The sequence below is a fragment of the Triplophysa rosa genome, linkage group LG4 (genome assembly GCF_024868665.1).
Source record: "Triplophysa rosa linkage group LG4, Trosa_1v2, whole genome shotgun sequence".
Lineage (NCBI taxonomy): Eukaryota > Metazoa > Chordata > Actinopteri > Cypriniformes > Nemacheilidae > Triplophysa > Triplophysa rosa.
The window spans coordinates 25,557,348-25,577,616 of record NC_079893.1 but is presented as its reverse complement, the minus strand read 5'-3'; the positions used below and the strand labels follow the sequence as shown (position 1 = coordinate 25,577,616).

The 20,269-nt window shown below is 36.3% G+C and overlaps 2 protein-coding genes across 3 annotated transcripts in view; one reads left to right on the top strand and one right to left on the bottom strand.

Annotated features, from left to right (window-relative positions):
• Positions 1 to 4,525, bottom strand: LOC130552760 (uncharacterized). The gene is made up of 2 exons (XM_057331311.1): positions 1,965 to 4,525; positions 1 to 1,427 (listed from the first exon to the last, which is right to left on the bottom strand). The coding sequence occupies exons 1-2, from the start codon at positions 2,055 to 2,057 to the stop codon at positions 906 to 908; spliced, it is 615 nt and encodes a 204-aa protein (XP_057187294.1). The 5' UTR covers positions 2,058 to 4,525; the 3' UTR covers positions 1 to 905.
• The window catches only part of dtx4b (deltex 4, E3 ubiquitin ligase b), a 31,292-nt gene extending 22,446 nt beyond the window's left edge, over positions 1 to 8,846 (top strand). For both annotated transcript variants that reach the window (XM_057331282.1, XM_057331281.1), the window contains 4 exons: positions 4,538 to 4,599; positions 5,224 to 5,544; positions 5,910 to 5,999; positions 6,446 to 8,846. In XM_057331282.1, coding sequence (XP_057187265.1) covers positions 4,538 to 4,599; positions 5,224 to 5,544; positions 5,910 to 5,999; positions 6,446 to 6,673 — 701 coding nt within the window. In that variant the 3' untranslated portion in view covers positions 6,674 to 8,846. The remainder of the gene's footprint in view (positions 1 to 4,537; positions 4,600 to 5,223; positions 5,545 to 5,909; positions 6,000 to 6,445) is intronic.
• The last annotated feature ends 11,423 nt before the right edge of the window (positions 8,847 to 20,269 follow it).

Here is a 20,269-nt window from a genome sequence, read left to right as displayed (position 1 = left end):
GACATGCATTTAAAAGTATGTTTATGGCGTAGGGAAGTAGAGTTAAGGCCTGTAGACATCTAGAATTGAAGATCAGGAGTCACAAGGATCCAAGAAATGAAAGATAATTTTACGTAAAATTTGCAGTCAAGATTCAGCTTTACTGCTCAGTTTACAATTTCAAATAGCAATACTTACAAGAAATAGGTATTGGTTATTTGGAGTTCAGACAACGTTTTTTTTTGTATACCTTTATTAATTATTGGTATGCAGGATTGTCGCTAGGTTTAGGTCGAATATGATCTCATCATCTGAAATCAGAATGCCATAGATCGGTCTTCATATATGCCACAACCAATGCTTTTCCATGGTTACAATTGCAACATTTTCAAGCGCCAGAGAGAGGACAGAGAAAGTCTCATTCAAGGTGAAGTTGCTCCAGAGAGGTGCTGTTATCTCCCTCGTTCCCAAAACAGTAGAGATACATGTGAACATTCATCTTGTTCAGAGGGGGCAAACGGTAAATATAGGATTTTGATTCAAAACGACTAATTTGGTGCAACACAAACAGAATCCAGTAGATGGCGCTAGCCTGCTGTATTTTCAATTCACTGGTGCCTTGACATGAATTTAAAAAAAATGAGCGCTGCAGAAATAGGAAAGTGACTCAGAATCAGTGGAGGCTGGTGCTAAAAATATTTGGGGGGGTGCAAACAAACTGAAAATCCAACTGTCAGTAATGCAAGACTATAACTAGCCATTAATCAGGTGATGTATCATTATTACAGTCAATGCTAATACATGCAAATAAATGTACTATGAATCAGTGAATTTGAATTGAATGTGGGTTTATTATCAGTAATGAAGTAATCAAGGTAATCATTAAAAAAAAAACACTATAGTTACCCAATCATTGGCCAGTAACACTATTTGAAAATAAATTTTGCTCTCCTTTCTTTCTGACTTGCAAATTTCTCCTTCTGGTTAAAGTCAATGATCTCAGTCACCATTCTCTTCTCCATTGACAGCATGGTCGATGCATTTAGCCTCTCCTGGGTCATGCTATTTCTCAGAAAAGTCTTAACTCTTTTCAAAGTTGAGAAACACCTCTTAGCCTCTGCTGTGGTCATGGGTGTGGTGATGAGGATCTTTAGGAGAGTGACAGTCTCTGAAAAGACTTCTTCAAGATTGTTCTCCTTAAACAGCTGCAGTAGGTCCACAGCACCACAACAGGTTCTGAACTCTTCCTTGCAGTAGATGAGACTAAGCTCTGTCTTTAGCTTACTCCCATTGAGCACTGGATAGGCCTTCAAAGTCCTACTCCGTGCATCTTCAGGAAACGCCACTGTGTACTGTTCAAACCTGTCTGCTTGCAGCAAGGTGGCACTAACGAGGTGGCTTGTGAAGCAGAACCGTTCCATGGTGTGTTGGAGTATGGTGTCACAGACCTACAGAGTGAAGGACAAAAACAAAAATGATGTAGTGATGACAAAATGTCAATTTCAACTGCAACATTTAAAATGATCAGTTTTAAGTTATAGAGAGACGGAGACCAGTTTCAGTGTTTGAATCCCTGATTTAGCCAAACTTCATACATATGGACTAGACAAACATGCCAAGTTTCATGAACTTCTGATGCTTAGGGCGCTAATAGCATTTTTTATTATCAGCCATTTTCATATCAATCACATAAAGAGGGCACACCAGAGGAAACCTAAGAATAACAAATCTATTTAGATCAGTATTTAAAGACTATGAAAATGGTTAAATATGAAAATGGTTAAATAGATTGACTTGTAGTAAAATATGCATTGCAAATAAATGTAGTATAGTTTCATAAAGTTTAATAAAGCCCAATATCAAAGGATCTACTCTTTGCTACAATATTTAAGCAAAAAATGTATAAACTCAAAGACACGAGAACACATTTAGTACCCAAAGAGGGTAAATGAAACCATGCTGTTTAACTTGTTGTTAATATTTACTTTCTTTTTGATAGCTTCCTTTGATAGCTTTTCTATGAAAAACTGCAGAGTAACAAGGACTACAATAAACTTACTCTGTTGCAATCCGTTCATGGACCTCTGGACTAAGCGACCGCCGCCTCTTTGGTTGAGAAGCTCCTTCACTGCTTTGGTTAACCAGAGAATGGAGAGAATTTCTGCAAAGGATTAAGAAAATGTATGACTAATAACAATAATAATGATAACAAATACAAAAGGAGGAATACAGCTGCTACCTGATCTTCTGTATGTCCTGCTGGAACTGCTGGATGCTCCCCTTAATGGGGACTGAATCTATGTCCTTCTTCTGGAGTTTGGCATAGAGGATGTCCACGTGTGGCATGACGTTGTGGAAAAGTTGCAGAAAAAATGTAAAATCCTGATCCTCCAGCAGCATGGCAAAGCCTCCTGCCTCTCTGGTGGTAACAGGGTCAAAGTCACCTGAGTCTCGAATAGTTTCAAAACAGCAAATGAGGCCCTCTCTGTGCTCAAACACTGTATTGATGGCACGGCTGTGGAAGTTCCATCTAACACTGCTTGATGTTGGTAGTCTATGGGCAACTTTATCAAGAACATCTGTGCGCTTGGGTGATCTTGAAAAAAAGCTGGCAAATCCTCCAAGGTTAGAAAAAAATTCTAACTTTGGGTATGTGAGAAGTGGCCTTTTGCATTACAGTGTTATTAGATAGAGCTGATGCGCATAGCAGTGGATGTAATGGGCATTTGGGTACACATCTTGAATCTTCCTTTGAACACCTGCAGTGGCACCTCTCATCACGCTGGCTCCATCATACGCTAGGGAGATGAGTTTACACTTCTGATCCTCTGGAAGGATGACAGTAAGATGCTCTTTTAGTGCTGTAGCGATGGAATCAGCTGTAGTTGAAAGCAGATGAATAAAAGCAAAAAACCTCTCCTGTACGTTGCTTTTGCCATCAATGTAGCACAAGTTGGTACTGTGTGGCAATATCAGTGGTCTCGTTGGCCTGGATTGATAGAAAATCGCTGTTTTGTGCTTCTTGGATTATGTGTTCCCTCATAACAGACAACATACAGTCCAACAGCTCGTTCTGCACGGTTTTCGAAGTTCCCTTAAACACAGAGGCATTCTCGAGGTGCTCTTTCAAAACTCCATCAAGAGAAGCAACAAAGCCACGGAATATCCCGGGGTTATCTGAGCTCTCGCTCTCATTGTGGCCACGCAAAGCCAGCTCAAATGCGCCACAAAATTTTACACAGTCTATTATTCTAGACAGGATGTGTCGATTTTTTGTGACCTCTTCATTGTGCCTTCTAATGCCAATCCTGTAGCCTTCATCTAGCTGTTCAGCAATGCTAAGCTTCCCAAAAAACTGGAGCCTCATAGCGTTGTCAAGATGGCTGCGGCTACTTTCATGTCGCTTGCACTTATCAGAGAGATGTTTTAAATTGCAAACCCCTGTTGTTGTCCACAACGTTTCGGTGCCAGGATTTTGAAATGGCAAACAGGGAAAACAATAAAAGGCATGATTTACATCGCATCCAGCTAGCCAACTCCGTTTTCCAAAAGAAGTGCCGGAAAAGCACCGAGTGTAAGATCCAAGCTCCTTGATTTTTCCCCGTTTTTTTTTCTTCATCCGAACGCCTTTGGAACGGGTATTCTTGTAAAGATAAAACCGAATTTTCTTTCATCTCGATATAATTTCTCTTGCTTCCACATTAATCAGTACCAGTCAAATGACAATCTGCTCAGCGGTAATGAGAGGCGTTAAGAACGGTCCAATCACATGAGGCCAAAAATATAAAAACAATATTGATTCGCTTACAACAAAAGTGGGAGAGTACACTCGTTTGTCTGGCGCCCCGCACACACGTATGAACAAAATACAATTTTTATTTTTTAATAAATGATAATATGACTAACGGTGGAGAATAGTACGACTAAATTATTTTATTTTGTTATTAATTTGCGATATATATTAAACTTTTTTATCTAGTTATCTAGTAATGCAGTTTAGATGATTTGATAAAAATTGTAAACACATGTAAAAATTCATATGAAATGAGAATTGTTTTTGTCAAAGGTTTTACTCAGATTGTAATAGAATGTTTTTTTTAGAACTGCATACATATGTTTTCACATTTGTATGTAAATCTATTCATATGCTCTAGGGTAGAGATACAGAGATCCAGAACACTGCTTTTAAGGTCTTTTTATTTTAAATATATAAGTGTTTATACCAACAGTACACTTGTAAATAAAAGGGATTAATTTGTCTTGTATATACTGTGTAAAAGTGAAACAACCATCGAGTGGCCACCATTGGCGATATTGTGGTTTAATATTTTGCTGATTAAATATTAAATATATAACTGATCTCTTCTTTGTAAATCAGTGGTTCTCAACAAGGGGGCCAGCGGATTTGCTAGGGGGCCTTAAGATGACTAATATTTAAAATTATACAAAATAGCATCAAAGAAATACATTAAACATTTATTATTAAAAAGGCCAAATATTAAGAAATATCTTGTTTTTTAAAGTCTTTGCATAATTAACATAGCTGATGTGTTTTTAGGAAGAACGCCAGAGGAGGTGGTGAAGAAATACTTGCAGAAGGTCAGGAATCCACCAGAAGAAGTAAGACATCCTTAGTATTTTTACATGATGTAGGTAATCGGTTGAACTCCGGGCCTAAAAACTTGCTGGACTGGAACCCTGATGACGTACTCTAGGGTGCGGGGGCGGAAAAATGTAGCATTGTTGTCTTGAGCGTAGACGTTGTCGATGGCAGTGGTGTTGTGGAAAGTAACTTTGAATTGCATTTCTCTGAAGATTTAAATACGTTTTGAATCTTTAGCACGGGAAATGCGAACCGCGTCAATGAAAGAGATATGAGTTTACACCATGTTTTTCTTAAATAGTACAAAACCAACAGAAATGGTTAGCATTTAGCTAAACTGTGCACCTTTGCGAAAAAAATTCTATATAAACAATTAATATAATATGGATCAGTAGTGGACGTATTGCATTAAATCACCAAAAAATAGTTTCACCGGTACGCCCCTAGGCATGCATCATTTCACACGTTTGCACACCCGTGCATGCTGCATGTGGTTTGCATAACGTGACATTCCATGATAACATAACATTTCAGAAGAGTTGTAACTATTTTTTAGAATTATTCTTCTAATTCCAAAATGAGTTGCCTAACATGTAAACAAAATTGGATGTGTTATGTAAGCATTATGTATATCCTTTCAGGATTGCACTATATGCATGGAAGCTCTGGGGGGACCATCGGGATATAAGGGTCCGGGTGTGACGAGCGTTTCACGTACAGAGTCAATAGGAAGACTGACACAGTGTGGGCATGTGTATCATCTGCAGTGCCTGGTTGCCATGTATAACAATGGCAACAAAGATGGTAGCCTGCAGTGTCCCACGTGCAAGACAATATACGGAGTAAAAACGGGCAACCAGCCACCTGGTAAGATGGAGTACCATGTCATCCCTCACTCGCTGCCAGGACACCCGGACTACAAAACCATTCGCATCATCTACAACATACCGTCCGGCATACAGGTATGACTAATTTAGTGTATTAGGTTATCTAAACCCTTAAAAGTATAACTCGACTGAACTTAAGTATGTGTTGATGTGATGTGAGCAGCTTTTTTAATGCATCATACTGGCTGTTCTTGCCCTTAGGGGTCGCAACATGATTTCCAGAAATCATTTTTTTTATTAGAAATATCGTTATCTGTTATTTTGGGGGTCGTGGGCTCAAAAGTTTAGGAACCTCTGATCTATACTATGATCACTTGGCTCATTCTTAAAAGACTGCATTTTTTAGTCAGTCTGCATAATTATCTCAAAGCACATTTATTGATTATTTGCGTATATATTCTGTTCATTACTATATACATTTTTTCGTCTTCTTTTTTTAGGGTCCAGGGCATCCAGACCCAGGGAAGCCGTTCACTGCAAGAGGATTTCCACGTCATTGCTATCTTCCAGATAATGAAAAAGGGCGCAAGGCAAGTCCTACAAAACCGTGTATACAATGTATTCATTCACTTGGTTTTGTTTTACAGAATTTAATAACAGTTTAAGTTTTTTAAGCAACTGGACAAAAGTAGAACAGATGTCTAGGAAGTCGTCTTAAATAATTCTGAAAATCCTCTATATTTATTTAATAATCCTCATTTAAAATGTACACAATTGCCTGAGGGTGGAATTTGAACTATGAAGAAACGTGAACTCTCAAATTGACTCTCAAAGCCACTTTGTGATAAATGTACAAGGTTTGAAATGGAAACAACTATGTAGAAGTTATTGTATTGAATCATCTGCAAATCAGTCAAAACAGCTTTAAATGAAATGGAACAGCTCTAAATCCATATAAGCCAAAAAAGTAACCGTGGGAAATCTGGAACGTGGAAAAAGTGTTTCTAATAATGTCCACTTGTTGCAATGTTCTCAGGTGTTAAGGATGTTGTTGGTGGCGTGGGATCGAAGAATAATCTTCTCAGTTGGCACCTCTAGCACAACAGGAGAATCAGACACTGTCATCTGGAATGAGATCCATCACAAAACAGAATTTGGCTCCAATCTTACTGGACATGGCTATCCAGACCCTGGCTATCTTGACAACATACTGGAGGAGTTGAAGGCCCAGGGCATCACTGAAGAGGAGGAAAAACAACAGTGAGGAGGAGGCAAAAAATAAAAACAATGCGATTCGGGAACTTGTGGATGGTAGACGTTCTGGATGCTGTTGAAATGGGGGTGTTTTCTGCATAGGATTTGTAAATAAGCTAGAAGAAATCCTCAGTACTCCTTGCTTGTGTTTGAGTAGCAACTAAGATAATACTGTTTGGTTAAGGATGAACAGGAAATTTGTAAGTATGAGAGGAAAGAAAGGAACCTGTGGGAGAAGGCAGAATGGGAGGTGGAAGAGACTCGAGAGGTGGAAAATGAGGGATGTGAAGTGATCAAGAAAGTTGTTTGCAAGGGACAGGTTTTATTTGTTCAGTCATGTTGTAGTATGAGGTTGTTTGAGTTGAGTGAAACAAATGCAAGCATGGGTATATACACAATAACCAATAGGATTTCTTTCCCCAAAGCATTCCCAAGCTGTTCACTAGAACTGAGAGCTTTGCATACTGAGTGTTGTGTTATGATTAGTAGTATTATGCAACATTTTCCTGTGTATCAAATATTAGGTTTTCAGAACTTTGAATTTTATCCACAAACGTACAAAAATATGAGTTCTCTGGAAGTAAACGTAGAATAATGATTATCTTGATTTAAAGATAACAGTTGAGTCATTTATGCTGGATTACGGGGGAAATAATACAAGTAGAAAAATAAGTGATGCTGTTTAAAATCTCCCATATAACGGTACAAAAACTATTAGGTGCTTTAAGGAATGAAGTGCTTCTGCGCTTAGAGGTTAAGGTACATTTTTTACAATGAAGCTGCATTAACAGTGCTTTTGGACGGTCTATCATTGAAATAGATTGCACAGTTCTTAGTAATACCTCAGCCTTTTTGTACATATAGCGAGTCCAGAAATGGCAGGGCTTTAAAGTTAGAACATTTTTGGAGGTTGCAAAACTGCTTAATTTTCACATTTCAGACATTGTACATATTCTCAGCTTTTTAAAAGTAGAAAGTCCTCATGCTAAAGAATTAAAGTGATAGTTCACCCAAAAAATACAAATTCTGTCATCATTTACTCACATTCTTGTCATTTCAAAGCTGTATGACTTTCTTTCTCCCACAGAACACAAAATATGTTTTGAAGAATGTAACTGGCCCCCATTCACTTGCATTGGTTTTGTGTCTATAGAATAGAAATTAATGGGGGCCAGTGCTGTTTGGTTACCAACATCTTTTTGTGTTCTGCAGAAGAAAGTACGTCATGAAGGTGAGTAAATGATGACAGAATTTTAATTTTGGGCCGAACTATCACTGACGAAAATGGTGGGAGAGCAAGCATTTCATAGATGAATACTAGTTTAATAATCCCCAAGGGACAGTGTAGCAATATTTTGCCAAAATGAATTCACTGCCAATTCATATACTTACAGAAAAGATTTTGCGTACAAAACAAATGGTATGAACAGCTCTCAACTCAGATTACCAACTGTTTCTTTGTCCAGTTTCTGTTAGGTCAATAATTTACCTGTTTTACAATTAGCCACTTCTAGTGAATTCTAGAACATGCCGTTGTTTGGCATGCGTGTGTGTTTGTGTACATGTGGATGTTTGCGTTTGTGAGCTGTACGTTTCCATTGGTGCATTGTTGTATTCATTTCTATGTAAGTCGAGTGCCATGCTGTCAGAAGTGTACTTCTCCACCCTTAAACTACGTCATTGGGAGCTTTCTCCTGCTTCAGAAATGTATAGTCATGCGTATGCATGCAGTTGTGCTTTATTAAATATGAGTGTATGCTATGCATCCACCAGCCAGAGTTGAGGTACAGTTTGTTACTGATCTGCATAATTTTCTTAGTTTTTTGTATTTCTTTTTATATTGATTTTTAAAAATATATTTTCTTAGCTAACTAATTATGTTTATTATTTAGAATTTTTATGCATAAATAAATGTATGTCTAAACTGTTTTTAGTTTATTTTTGTGTACCAATATAATAAATGCTATTTTTGTTTTTATGATTTTTTTAAATGGCTCTAAAGACGGGCTTTAAGGTTTCTTTTCAAACGTCATTATATAAAATGTCCTAATCTGATACCCAGCAACCTCTGTTTTGTAAGACCTGGTTTAAAATCTTATCAGGCCATGCTGAGGAGCTATGAGTTAAAATAAATTGATATTGGAAAATCAAAATGCCTACATAAATTATTAAAAAATGAAAAAGACGTTTTCATTGTGTTTATTAAAGATATTTTTTTTCATGTTCAATGAATTCATCAAGCATTGCCACCCTGTTAATGCAATTTCGTTAACACGATTCTAAATAGCTACCTTGATCAAAAGCAGCTGCCATTTTGGTTAGAAAATTTTCACCATGTTATATTTTGTTATTTTCATACACAGTATAGTGTGGCATTTTTCACATGTAAAAAGAACCTAAATGATACCCATGCTTTGTGATTTTTTTATACATTCATCCTATAAAATGTTGCTTTATCTTGACTGATCTTGTGATAAGTCAATGTCAAGATCTTTCAGTATGACCTAAAAAGTATTTTTAATTATAAGGCAGAGTACAACGTCAAATGTAATGCAAGATGGGCACTTATGTTAGTCACAATGGGCCGGTTGCACCAGCTGGACGTACACCCGGTCGTAAACAGTCTGGACGTAAAATGCGCCATAAGACCTGTGCAGAATTTATACCGGTTGCACCACCAAGGCGTAGCTACGCACATCTGAGACTAAATCTTACGCCTAGTTAGAGGTAGGAGGCGTAAGGAAAAATTCTTGACGTTTTTCCGTGGAGAAAAAAATACAGTAGGCCTATGAAATTGAGATAATGTCGCTCTTCATTGCTAAATTAGTGCACATATAACATTACCACACGAGCGCGATTTGTGAGCAGTAGGATGTGCTGTTTGCTGTTGCGGAAGAAAAGGAAGAAAGCACAAACGATAAGATATTTGAGATGTCTTAAGTAAACTAACCGGAGGAGCAAGAAACTTTAATTTAATACCCAAAATAGCGCTGGGTTATTTCAAATTAATTCACAAGAACGAATGAAAGGCTAATGCTCTTGTTGAGTTTTATTTTCAATTATATTTACATGACATGAACAGAACCAAATCTGCTGTCATCTGCAGTTAACTGCATTTCACGAAGACAGATCATTTTAGGGACGTTATTCGGGGGAAAATATAATAGAATGGGATGAAATAATGGAGTAAATTAATTGAGAATAAGATGCAGGTAAAGTTTTTTGTCCACTGGACGAGTTAAAACTCTATAATCTAATTAAAAGAAATTAACTAAAATATCTCTTTATATAGAATATATAACAAATATGTTGAATCATTTCATACTGCACCCAAACGAAATGTGATGTTTTAGAATTTATTTGTAGCCTAATGGCTTCGGTTTCCATGCTCCCGGTCCTACTTAACACATTTAACACATTCCGCCCTGCCGATAACTTACAGGAAGGTTTCATTTTAGCAGCACTTAATTTTTAGAATTAATCAACGAATTATCACAGCAGTTATAGGCTATATGAAACAGACGGAATGAAGTGCTGCTTCATGTCGTCGTCTTTTTCCTAATTTCGTTAGGCTATTGTATTTGCATGCAAGTTTTTTCTAGTTTCGTAAGAGTTTTTTTTCTTGTTTTTACTGTAATTTTGCTTTTCTTTTATAACTATTGTTCCTCTTTAACATATTTTAACAATCATTTGAGGCTGTAAGTCACTCTCAGTGCGATAGAATGAAGCCGCGGGGACGCGCATTGTCTAAACTGGGCGTAGCTGCGCCTGGTCGTAGTTTTAGATGGTGCAACAGGTGTAAATATTTATCACAAGTCTGGACGTAGTTAAATCCGACGTTGGGGTTACACCCAACTTTTTTACGTCCAGCTGGTGCAACCGGCCCCATGTCTCTTATTGTCCACCAGCAGGCGCTGTTAACACCGTTCTGAACATGCGGAAGGTTGGCCAAGTATCTAGTCGCCTGGCTTCGACTCTGATCTTTATACCTTTTTGGAAGTTCAATTGTTTATTTTGGGCTATTATCAAATTTTGTCTTTGAATGTAATCCGATGAATAATTGCTATTTGGCCAGGTTTTCATTCGACGAACTACTTTGTACAATTGTGCAATTCACTTTGATTGTCACATCACAGGTGTACAGGGATTGAAAAATTGTGTGCTTAGTTCCTGGCAGCTAAACACAATAATACATAATATATAGACAGTAGTACAATATACAGACTTTACACAATGCTTAAAAAAGAGAGGACATAAAGACAAGATGTGCCATTAGTGAAGGTGAGTCTATGCGAGCGTGCGGTTATAATATGATGTCAAATTGGAGATAAAGAGATAAAATGCTAAGGCCCGGTTTCACAGACATAGTTTATCTTAAGGCAGGACCATGCCTTAGTTGAATTAAGTTATTTATGTCACTTTTATAAAAATGCATTAGATGAATACATTACTGGTGTGCATCTTGAGACAAAACAAAGGAACTGATATATTTTAAGATATTACTGGGCAAGTTATATTCAGTTAAGACAGGCCACACATTCATTTTAGTCTGGGACTAGCCTTAAACCTTGTCTGTGAAACCGGGCCTATATGTATTGGCTTTATGGTATCATTCAGCGCTTTTGATTTGATCTTTGGGATTCTTACAAATCTCATCTATGTCATATTTTAATTCACAACAGTGCTTTAAAGTTTGCTCTGTGATAAGTATAGGGCATACATGTATTTATGTTTGCATTTTTGCTCAGTGACTCAATTAAGAGCTGTAGATGTGTAATTTGGGGTGAGGTTTATGAGTAGATGATGACCAGGAAGGGATTAGGAAGGGCCAAAGTAGAGGTGATGTAGGTTAACTACATCACGTTTTCCAGGATTTTGCAGTTACTGAAAGCCATTGTAGGCATCTGCATCATCACGGTGTAGAGAGGATCCATATATAGGGCAGATTAAAGCCTGTTTTATGAAGTCAGTTGAAATCTTGTCCATGGGCTGCACATCCCCAATTTCATTTTGGAAGCTATATACGCTATTTTGTGGTCTTCTTGTTTTACAATGATCCACTTCTAGTGAGATAAAACCGTTTGGCATGTGTGTGTGTCTATGTGCAGAACAGGTGGATACTTTTTGTATGAGCCCTTGCATCATGTCTATGCATGTATTTGTATTTAAATGGAAGACTATGTGCTGTGCTTTAAAATATATGGCTAACATTAACATTAGTTATCACACTACTGTATTTATGGCCATGTTTGAACTGAAGTCACATTTTGAATTAAAAAAAAAGTTTTTAATTGAAATGGTTGTTTAAAATGAATTATTTTTTTGTAACAACAATATATATTATTGTTATTATTTAGATTTTTATTTTATTATTAATTTAATAACACATTCAAGAACGCATCTTATCATTTATTAAAAAATCATTACAAAAACTACCTAATCTAATTTTTTGTTTCAGAAAACAAATAGTTTAATACTGTAACTTCCTCCACAAATTATTGACTGTTAAATTGTGTCATTATTAAGCAACACCCAACATGTCCGAACAGCTGCTCAGACAAATGCAGGAACTCTCAAGACAGGTGCACCTTGTACAAGTAATGGTATCAAAGTTAACATTCAAATGTGATCACAATGAGGTCAGAAATTCAGATATGATTCATGGTTTTAGTCAGTAATTCTGCATTCCTTGCTTTATAATAACATGAAATGTCTCCACGAAAGGCCTCAAAACTGTGAGTCAGAGTCTATAGAATGGAAATGGCATATCCACCCTGTTAAAAATATATCTTTGAAAATAAATCTGAAAATATGTGAAGCTTTGGAGTAATTCAGGTTTATTAGGTGTGTAGATTTAAATAAGGATGACTGAACTTTTGCTCTCCTGTCCTGGTTTTAAGCTGCCCAACATCCATTTACTATTATGCCAGTGCTCTGTTCAGGTAAATAATTTAAAATAATTTAGACACCACATGTGAGGATAACTGTTAAGTCTTTTTAAAGTCTCCTATAAGCAACACAAAACAAGTTTAGCGAAAATGAGTTTTAGTATTGCGAAGGGTAATATTATGAAACGATGAGCACCATGGGAAAAAGCTTGGCAATTCCAGTCAGCACAATAACAACAATCACATGAAAACGAGACAAAGTATGTAGAACAATGATATATGATCCTATGTGAGTCACGAAAGTGAGTGAAAACAGGTTGAATGAGAAACATTTCCAAGTTGTGTTTAAGAATAACCTATGAGCTCAACCTACAGTAAGCTGGAGGTCTTTAGGGATCAGTAGACATTATACAAGTAAAGCGTTAAACACATTTCTAAGACACAATTATACTTGGCTACACTATAGTAGTACACGAGGTACTTTATGCGGTAATACTCAATAATGACTTCAGAGTGATTTGACAGAAGTTAAAGGCAGCCACATAATCTTTGTTTTCTTTGTACCAGTTTTGTTTAATGCCAATTAGTCATGGCAAAATAAGATTATTGGAAGCAGAATGACAAGCTGAAGCTATTTCATAGTATCAGGAGCTGCGGCAGAAATGACACAATAATTTGGCAAACAAATTCATTTCAAGAACAACAGGTTGGATTTGGAGCCAAATTTTTATTATACTATTTTATTTCTGTGTGACTGTGCCATCGAAATGCAAAAATGAACCAATTTAAACACCCCTGCTCATTGTACAGCAAACAAGTAAAGCTGATGAGGTTGTGGAGGGCAAATAGGGCACCCCTCTGTTATAAATCTTTGAATTACTTTATATCTAACATAACATAATTTTCATGTCAAATTCTTAAATGTAAATCTAAGAGACTGTTTAATCCAGCTCACAGGCCATGAATCCATGAATGGTATGTCTGCAAGGTATCATCTTAATTTAGCATTTACATTTTGCCAGATATCTCAACGTCAGAAATGAAATAATTTACATCTAAACGCGGTTTGAAAAAGCACGAGCAATTTGTCCCTTCACGCGTCCCGTAGTTCGGTTGTTTTAACTTTGTTTATTAGTTAGCAGAGTGTTTTCATTTTTTATTTACATGGATGGATTTAACTGTGTTTGCATATAATTTACAAGAACCGGTTATGGTCACAGAACGGGAAATATTGTAAATGAACTCTATATTACCTGTTTTTATTCAGAGTTGTCTGCAAAAAACAACACTTTTCATAACATGTTTTTGTAAACACAAAGAAAGTTTAACAACAACAGCTAGTAGACCCTCTCTACTCTACTTCGGCTACCAAAGGGCGCCAGCCTGTGAGGGCAAATGGGCAGCGCCTCAAGCCACAGTGCCACCCCGTGAACGCGTTCCAGCTCCCGTCGGGCCGCGAGTTTCAAAGGAGAAATAACTGAAATACAACCGGAGGGTGGCGGCCTGGCGGAAGATGGGTGTGAAAAACGGGAGTGTTGACAGGTATGCTCTGGATTCTCTGCCTAAAGATCAAGGTGTGGTGCCATGGGTGTAAAGAATCATTATTTCCTAAATGCTGTTCTTTCGCGTTCTTGTCTCTCAGTTTTTGGTTTTCTTTAAGCGCGCTTGTCAGCTATTAGAACAAGCGTCTTAATGAGCAGACAGGTTTCAACTGCGGTAAACTTGATGGATAGAATCCACAAATAACCAATCAGGAAACGCCAACATGACTGACGGAACGTTTAGCCAATTAAACGGCATCATTCCTTACATAAGGCAGTGATATTGAACCTTGGTAGGCCAATGAACAAAGTTTAAATGAAAAATAAAATGACTGGCATATAACTAAACAAATCAAATGAACGAGAGCAGGCAGCCCCCTGAAGGGCGGGGCCCCTGGGCTTCGAGCCCAGTCAAACCCAATGGTAAATCCGGCTTGCTGAGGGTGCTTTCACATTTGTTTAGGGGTGTAGAACCGGTCCTGCATTAATCTCTGTCCTATAGCATTTCAGATCAAATTCCGATGAGTAGAAGAAATTGTTCCCACGCAACTATTTGCAAACAAAGTTCACAGTTATGGTGGCGCACATATGGATAAGCCATGTTTTAAGCAGATAATTACTATTTATATACACACTGCTCGTCCAAAAAGTCACACACTCTAATATTCGCCGTGGCATCGTTTCGATACGCTTCTGCAATGTCACAATATTTAATCCCGCCCACAGTTGCGTTAATTTTTCGCCAAGATCTGGTACGATGGGAGAGTCTGGCTGCGCAAAGTCTTCTCCAGCATATCCCAAAGATTCTCAATGGGGTTAAGGTCTTGACTCCGTGGTGGCCAATCCATGTGTGAAAATTGTCTCATGCTCCCTGACCCACTCTTTCACAATTTGAGCCCGATGAATCCTGGCATTGTCATCTTGGAAAATGCCCGTGCCATCAGGGAAGAGAAAAATCCAATGATGGAATAACCTGGTCAGCTGACCTCAATATTTGGGCACATAAAGTTGCTGAACCTAGACCTGACCAACTGCAGCAACCCCAATCATAGCACTGCCCGTGGTGGTGACTTTTTTTTGGACGGGCAGTACCATGAAAACATGGGTAAACTAAAGTGAGGAAATGTCACATTTTTAGTTAGGCTACTATGGTCTTACAAAAAAATAGGCACAGTTATATTTGTGTTAAAACAAGTCTATGGTTAGCCGACTGTAATAAAACAATTCCGTAAGGGCACGTATGAAAAGTAAACTGAATTCACGATTAGCTATCCAGTGCAGCCAGATAAAATTAGTTTTATTTATAATTCGGTGAATTGTTATAATAACCCCCGAAAAATCAAAAGTGGGATTTTACTTCACAAGCAAAAACTCAACTAAGCATTTGAAATAGAAACACAATAAAATGGAATATTGAAATAGCAGTGGAAACGGGTAAAATTGTTCATGACAAAAGCAAAAGTTGTTTTTTCCACGAAACTGTCGCTATGCCTTGTATTCCAAAAAAGCAGAAGAACAACTTCGTTGCAGAACCAACTGCAGCCATTGAAGAAGGTCCGTAGGCTATAAACTGTTGCAATTCAGAATTATGAACAATTGAACCTGCTATCTTTGGGTGTGCCAAGACAATGACAATCTAAATAATTATACACTGTCCGCGGAAGAATATGAATTACAAGCATTTATTCTTGAGCAATCTCAGCATTGTTACCTTTGTACCAGATAATATTTTTTGAAATAATTTGAAATGGCCTCATAAGCATGATTTAAAAAAGGATATCTTACAAAAATGTAAAGGTAACCTATAAAATATTACAAAATGTAACGTTTAATATCTTAACTATAGTCCTGTTAAGATGAAAAACTAAATATAAAAAAAACTAACGTTATGAAAACTATATCTAAAAAACTTTCCATTTCCATTTACGCATTTGGCAGACGCTTTTATCTAAAGCGACTTACATTGCATTATACTATGCATTTGTTTCTAAGTACTGTGCAATTCCTGGGTTCCTACGCATGACTTTGGCGTTGCTATATAGCGCCATGCTCTAACCACTGAGCCAAAGGAAAGCCAAAACGTTGTACATTTTGTATTTAATTGTATTAATCTATTGATCACTTTTATAATTATAGGTGGTTGATCTTTAGTAACAACCGTAACTCCTTTGGCGGAAACATCTGTTACCATAGAAACTTAACGTAAGATCGACGTCCGTTGCTATCGTCAGGTCTCGGCATAAGGTGCAGCAATCCCTCAACCCCACTCCACCCAAAACATCAGCAACATTTTTGTATGCATTCAAAATCCTCAAGAATAGAATATTACGTTAGAAGTTAGAATATTATGCTGGACCGGTTTCCACGCCTTTCGACGTTTCAAAACATAATTCCAATAGCATTCCATCTCTTCATTTAACTGAAATTCAACAATTAGCCTACGTCAACAATTCACACAGAAGAATCCCATACGTCCTAAAATAACCCTCTGTCACTCAACGTTGGTTGCAGATATTAATTTGTACAAAAATAATAAAAGCATATTTTTCAAATTGTAGCGATTTGTTTCAGAGCAACTGCGTAATTTGAATTGCCATGTCTTGAATCTTTATTTTCAAGCTTACATCTAGAAATACATTCTGCATTTGCTTGCTATGTTTCATGGACATATTTTACTCTTTCGACTCTTTTCTCTTACATTATCAGATTACATTTACATTTATGGATTTGGCAGACGCTTTTATCCATTGCATTTTACTATACATTTGTATCTGAGTATGTGCAATCCCCTAGGATCGAGCCCATGACCGTGGCGTTGCTAGCACCATGCTCTAACCATTGACAGATTATTATCGAAACGAAGATTATTATCTAATAAAGATTATGAAGGCAAGCGACAATTCCAGTCTAACAAGATAAAAGTGCAATGTTATTGTTGGCAATACAATAAAAAAAATGCGGTTTGTTCAGCTTGGAACTAAAATAAATGCGTCTGTTGCGTGTAAAATTGGCCTCCAGATACATCTGTTCACACATTGTAGGAAATCTATGTAGCTGAAAAATTGCTGCAGTTATCTTCTTGATTTATAGAGAATAAATTGGCAATAATAATTCTTTTATTGTATTTCTTAAAAATGGTTTGAACTTTCTCACTCGGATAATATGTATATATTTAGATGTAAAATATATGTATATTGTTAAAATAAGTATATTATTATATTATATATATATATATAGAATTTATTTTTTTGTACATAATGAATAATGGTATACCAACAAACAGTACTTAATCCTATATACAGGCTTTGTTAGTAATAACTCAATATCATTCCTGCTGTCATTTTCTTTTCATACGCTTCCACCCACTAAAAAAATGTTCTTTTGAAGTAACTGACCTCATCTTCTATACTAACCTTTTTAACCATACACTCCCTCCTCTTTCTCACCTGCTCTTTTAGCAAAACACAACAAAAACGCATTCTCTAACAAAGGTTCAGGCCTAAACTCAACTTTCTGGTTACATCTAAAGTTTTCAATTGGCACAATCACAAATTACACTGTATGGCAACGTTCTGTTGAAAATTTTGATGTAACCAATTGCTAGAAAATTTGAGTTGAAGGCCTAATGTTTTTCCAATGAAGGTCTGAAATCCTTGATAAGTTTTTTATTCAATTAAAAAATGGTTATGTGACAGATACAGTATGTTCCGTATATCATGCAATCCATTTACATTGTATTCTCTTTCTTTTTCTGAAATAGAAACTTAAGTTGTGCTACACTTGAAGTTCCTCCATTATTTTACCTTGATACAGAACTATACCTCAATGTTTTTGACATCCTTCTGCCTTTTTTACTCCTAACTCTCACCTTTGTTTCTCTCCTTTGTTATTTTAGAACTATAGTAATCAAGTAATATGAGAAACTTGCCTCACAACTTCAGACTTGAAACCCAGAGCCACCAGACATCTGGTACTCATTTCTGGTATCCATAATGGTTGTTTACCACAACATGTATTGAAAATACCATTTTATGCCAAATACTCTCCACTGTCATGGCTGTCTCTGCCTTAGCATAATTATTTTCATTGTTTTTATTCATTAGTCCTGTGTGGAAACATCACATTATCACGCAAAAGTCCAAAAGCTTTCAAACTACACTCTTAAAAATAAAGGTGCTTAAAAGGTTCCTCACAGCCATGCCATAGATTAGAAGAACAAGAATTGTTGGTTCCACAAAGAACCATTCAGTCAAAGGTTCTTTAAATAACCATCTCTTTCTCACTTTTTATAATCTGAAGAAACTATTTTTCGCCACAAAGAACTGAAATGTTCTTCAGATGTTTAAAGGTTCTTTATGAAAACAAAAGGTTCTTCTATGGCATCGAAGAACCTTTTGAAGCACATTTTTTTAAGAGTGTAGTTTCCACATTCCCGAATATCACAGCCAATTGATTTTTATTTGGAAACCACTAGAAATTGTTATTTAAACCTAGTGGATGGTTGTAATAAATAAGTGAAGAAAAGCTGAACATACTTGTAACAGTGTGATTAGGAAAACAACAAATTTCTTTTTTATTAAAAATCTTATTTTTGCAGGGTTTATAACAGCTATAGGATTCTCTATAAGTTATCAAGTTATTTAATTTTTCCTTTAGCTGATGAATGGTGCCACTTTCATGGCTGCACAGATTTTGTGTCTGCATATGTTCAGTTTACATGAGTCTTGTTGACAAACCTATACAAGAGGACATTTTTGTTTGTGTGACATGATTTGTGAATTATGGTATGATGGGAGAAAAAATAAAATATAAAAGTATATAAAGTTTCAGTGTTTTCTTTAAGACTTTGGACTTAAAAGCTCATCCAAAGACAACAAATAAATACAACTATATATATATTGTAGGTGAATACCTTTGAAGTTATGTTTTGTAACAAAAATTTAAAGAATAAAAAGCATGACATGCAGAAAAAAATAATGCAATCATAATTCCAATTGCAATACCAATGTTGAATAAACAATATTATATTGTCAGTAGATAACTTTAAAAGGTGTGTCTGTGTATGTAGGTATGAATGGGTGTTCATAGGAGTCCTTTCAAGTGTGTTGGACACACCCAATGCCATCAGAACAAAACCTTGACAGCAAAAGAAAAACGAATTGTGTGCATCTTGTTTGAATTTCTATGCATATGTGCGCATGAAAAGTTGTTGTACAGCTCTGTTCACACCCCCTATAAAAGAAACTAAGAAAATAAATGTTTAGTTGTGTGTTCATACATTTGTTGATGACCATGTTATTCTTACTTTCCATAAGCAAATATAAATATTGTATAAAATATTGTCCTGCTATATCAATTATTACAATATTGATATTGATCGACATTTACTATATCAAATATTGTAATGAATATTTTAATTTAAAGCCGGTCATTACAAATTCGTTTTGTACAGCATGAAGTCATCAAAAAGATGATATGGTATTCTCCCTTATAATGACATAATATACATGCATATCAGTTTCATAATTCCATTTGACGTTTTTCATTTATATTAAAACACATGAGATCAAAATCACTGACAAATGCTAATCATATCCATCTTCTTTATTACCTTATGCGTTTAAGATATAAGAAGGGAAAATAAGACAATAAGGGAAAATGTAGAATAGGTCTATTAACACACTGCGTTAGCTAATTTATGTTGTTTGGAAAACAACATAGATAGCTACATCAACATTTTCAGACATCAAACGAATATAATAATATAATACAAAAATATACTGACAGATTCGTGAGCGTTTTATTTGAAAGAAAAGTAAAAAAAATGTGTGTATATATATATATATATATAAAGCAATATAATTTAAATCCACAGTTTTTCAGTTTGAATAAAATCAAGTTTTGCATAAAGAACCAAATGCGTACGGTTGTTTTAATTAGGCTAAATATAGCAACGAACGGGCACCTGCTGCTTTGGCTACTAAACTGAGTTCACCATTAATCAGCAACGTTTGGACATACACCCTTCATTGTTGACGGAATAAATCAACACATTGGTCTGTTTCTGTGCGCACGCTACAGCGATCAGTCACCAAATTGCCACACCTTCCAAACGTCAATGTTTAAAACATCCTCTACAGTTTTGTCTCACCAGTTTGCTAATTTTTCTCCAAGCGG

What these genes read in the sequence shown, in the direction of transcription:
- LOC130552760 (XM_057331311.1), bottom strand. Translation starts at nt 2,057, where the DNA reads ATGAACGGATTGCAACAGAGTAAGTTTATTGTAGTCCTTGTTACTCTG. An exon ending in AGGAAGCTATCAAAAAGAAA is followed by an intron (nt 1,428 to 1,964) that starts GTAAATATTAAC and finishes TTCACTCTGTAG; the next exon opens with GTCTGTGACACCATACTCCA.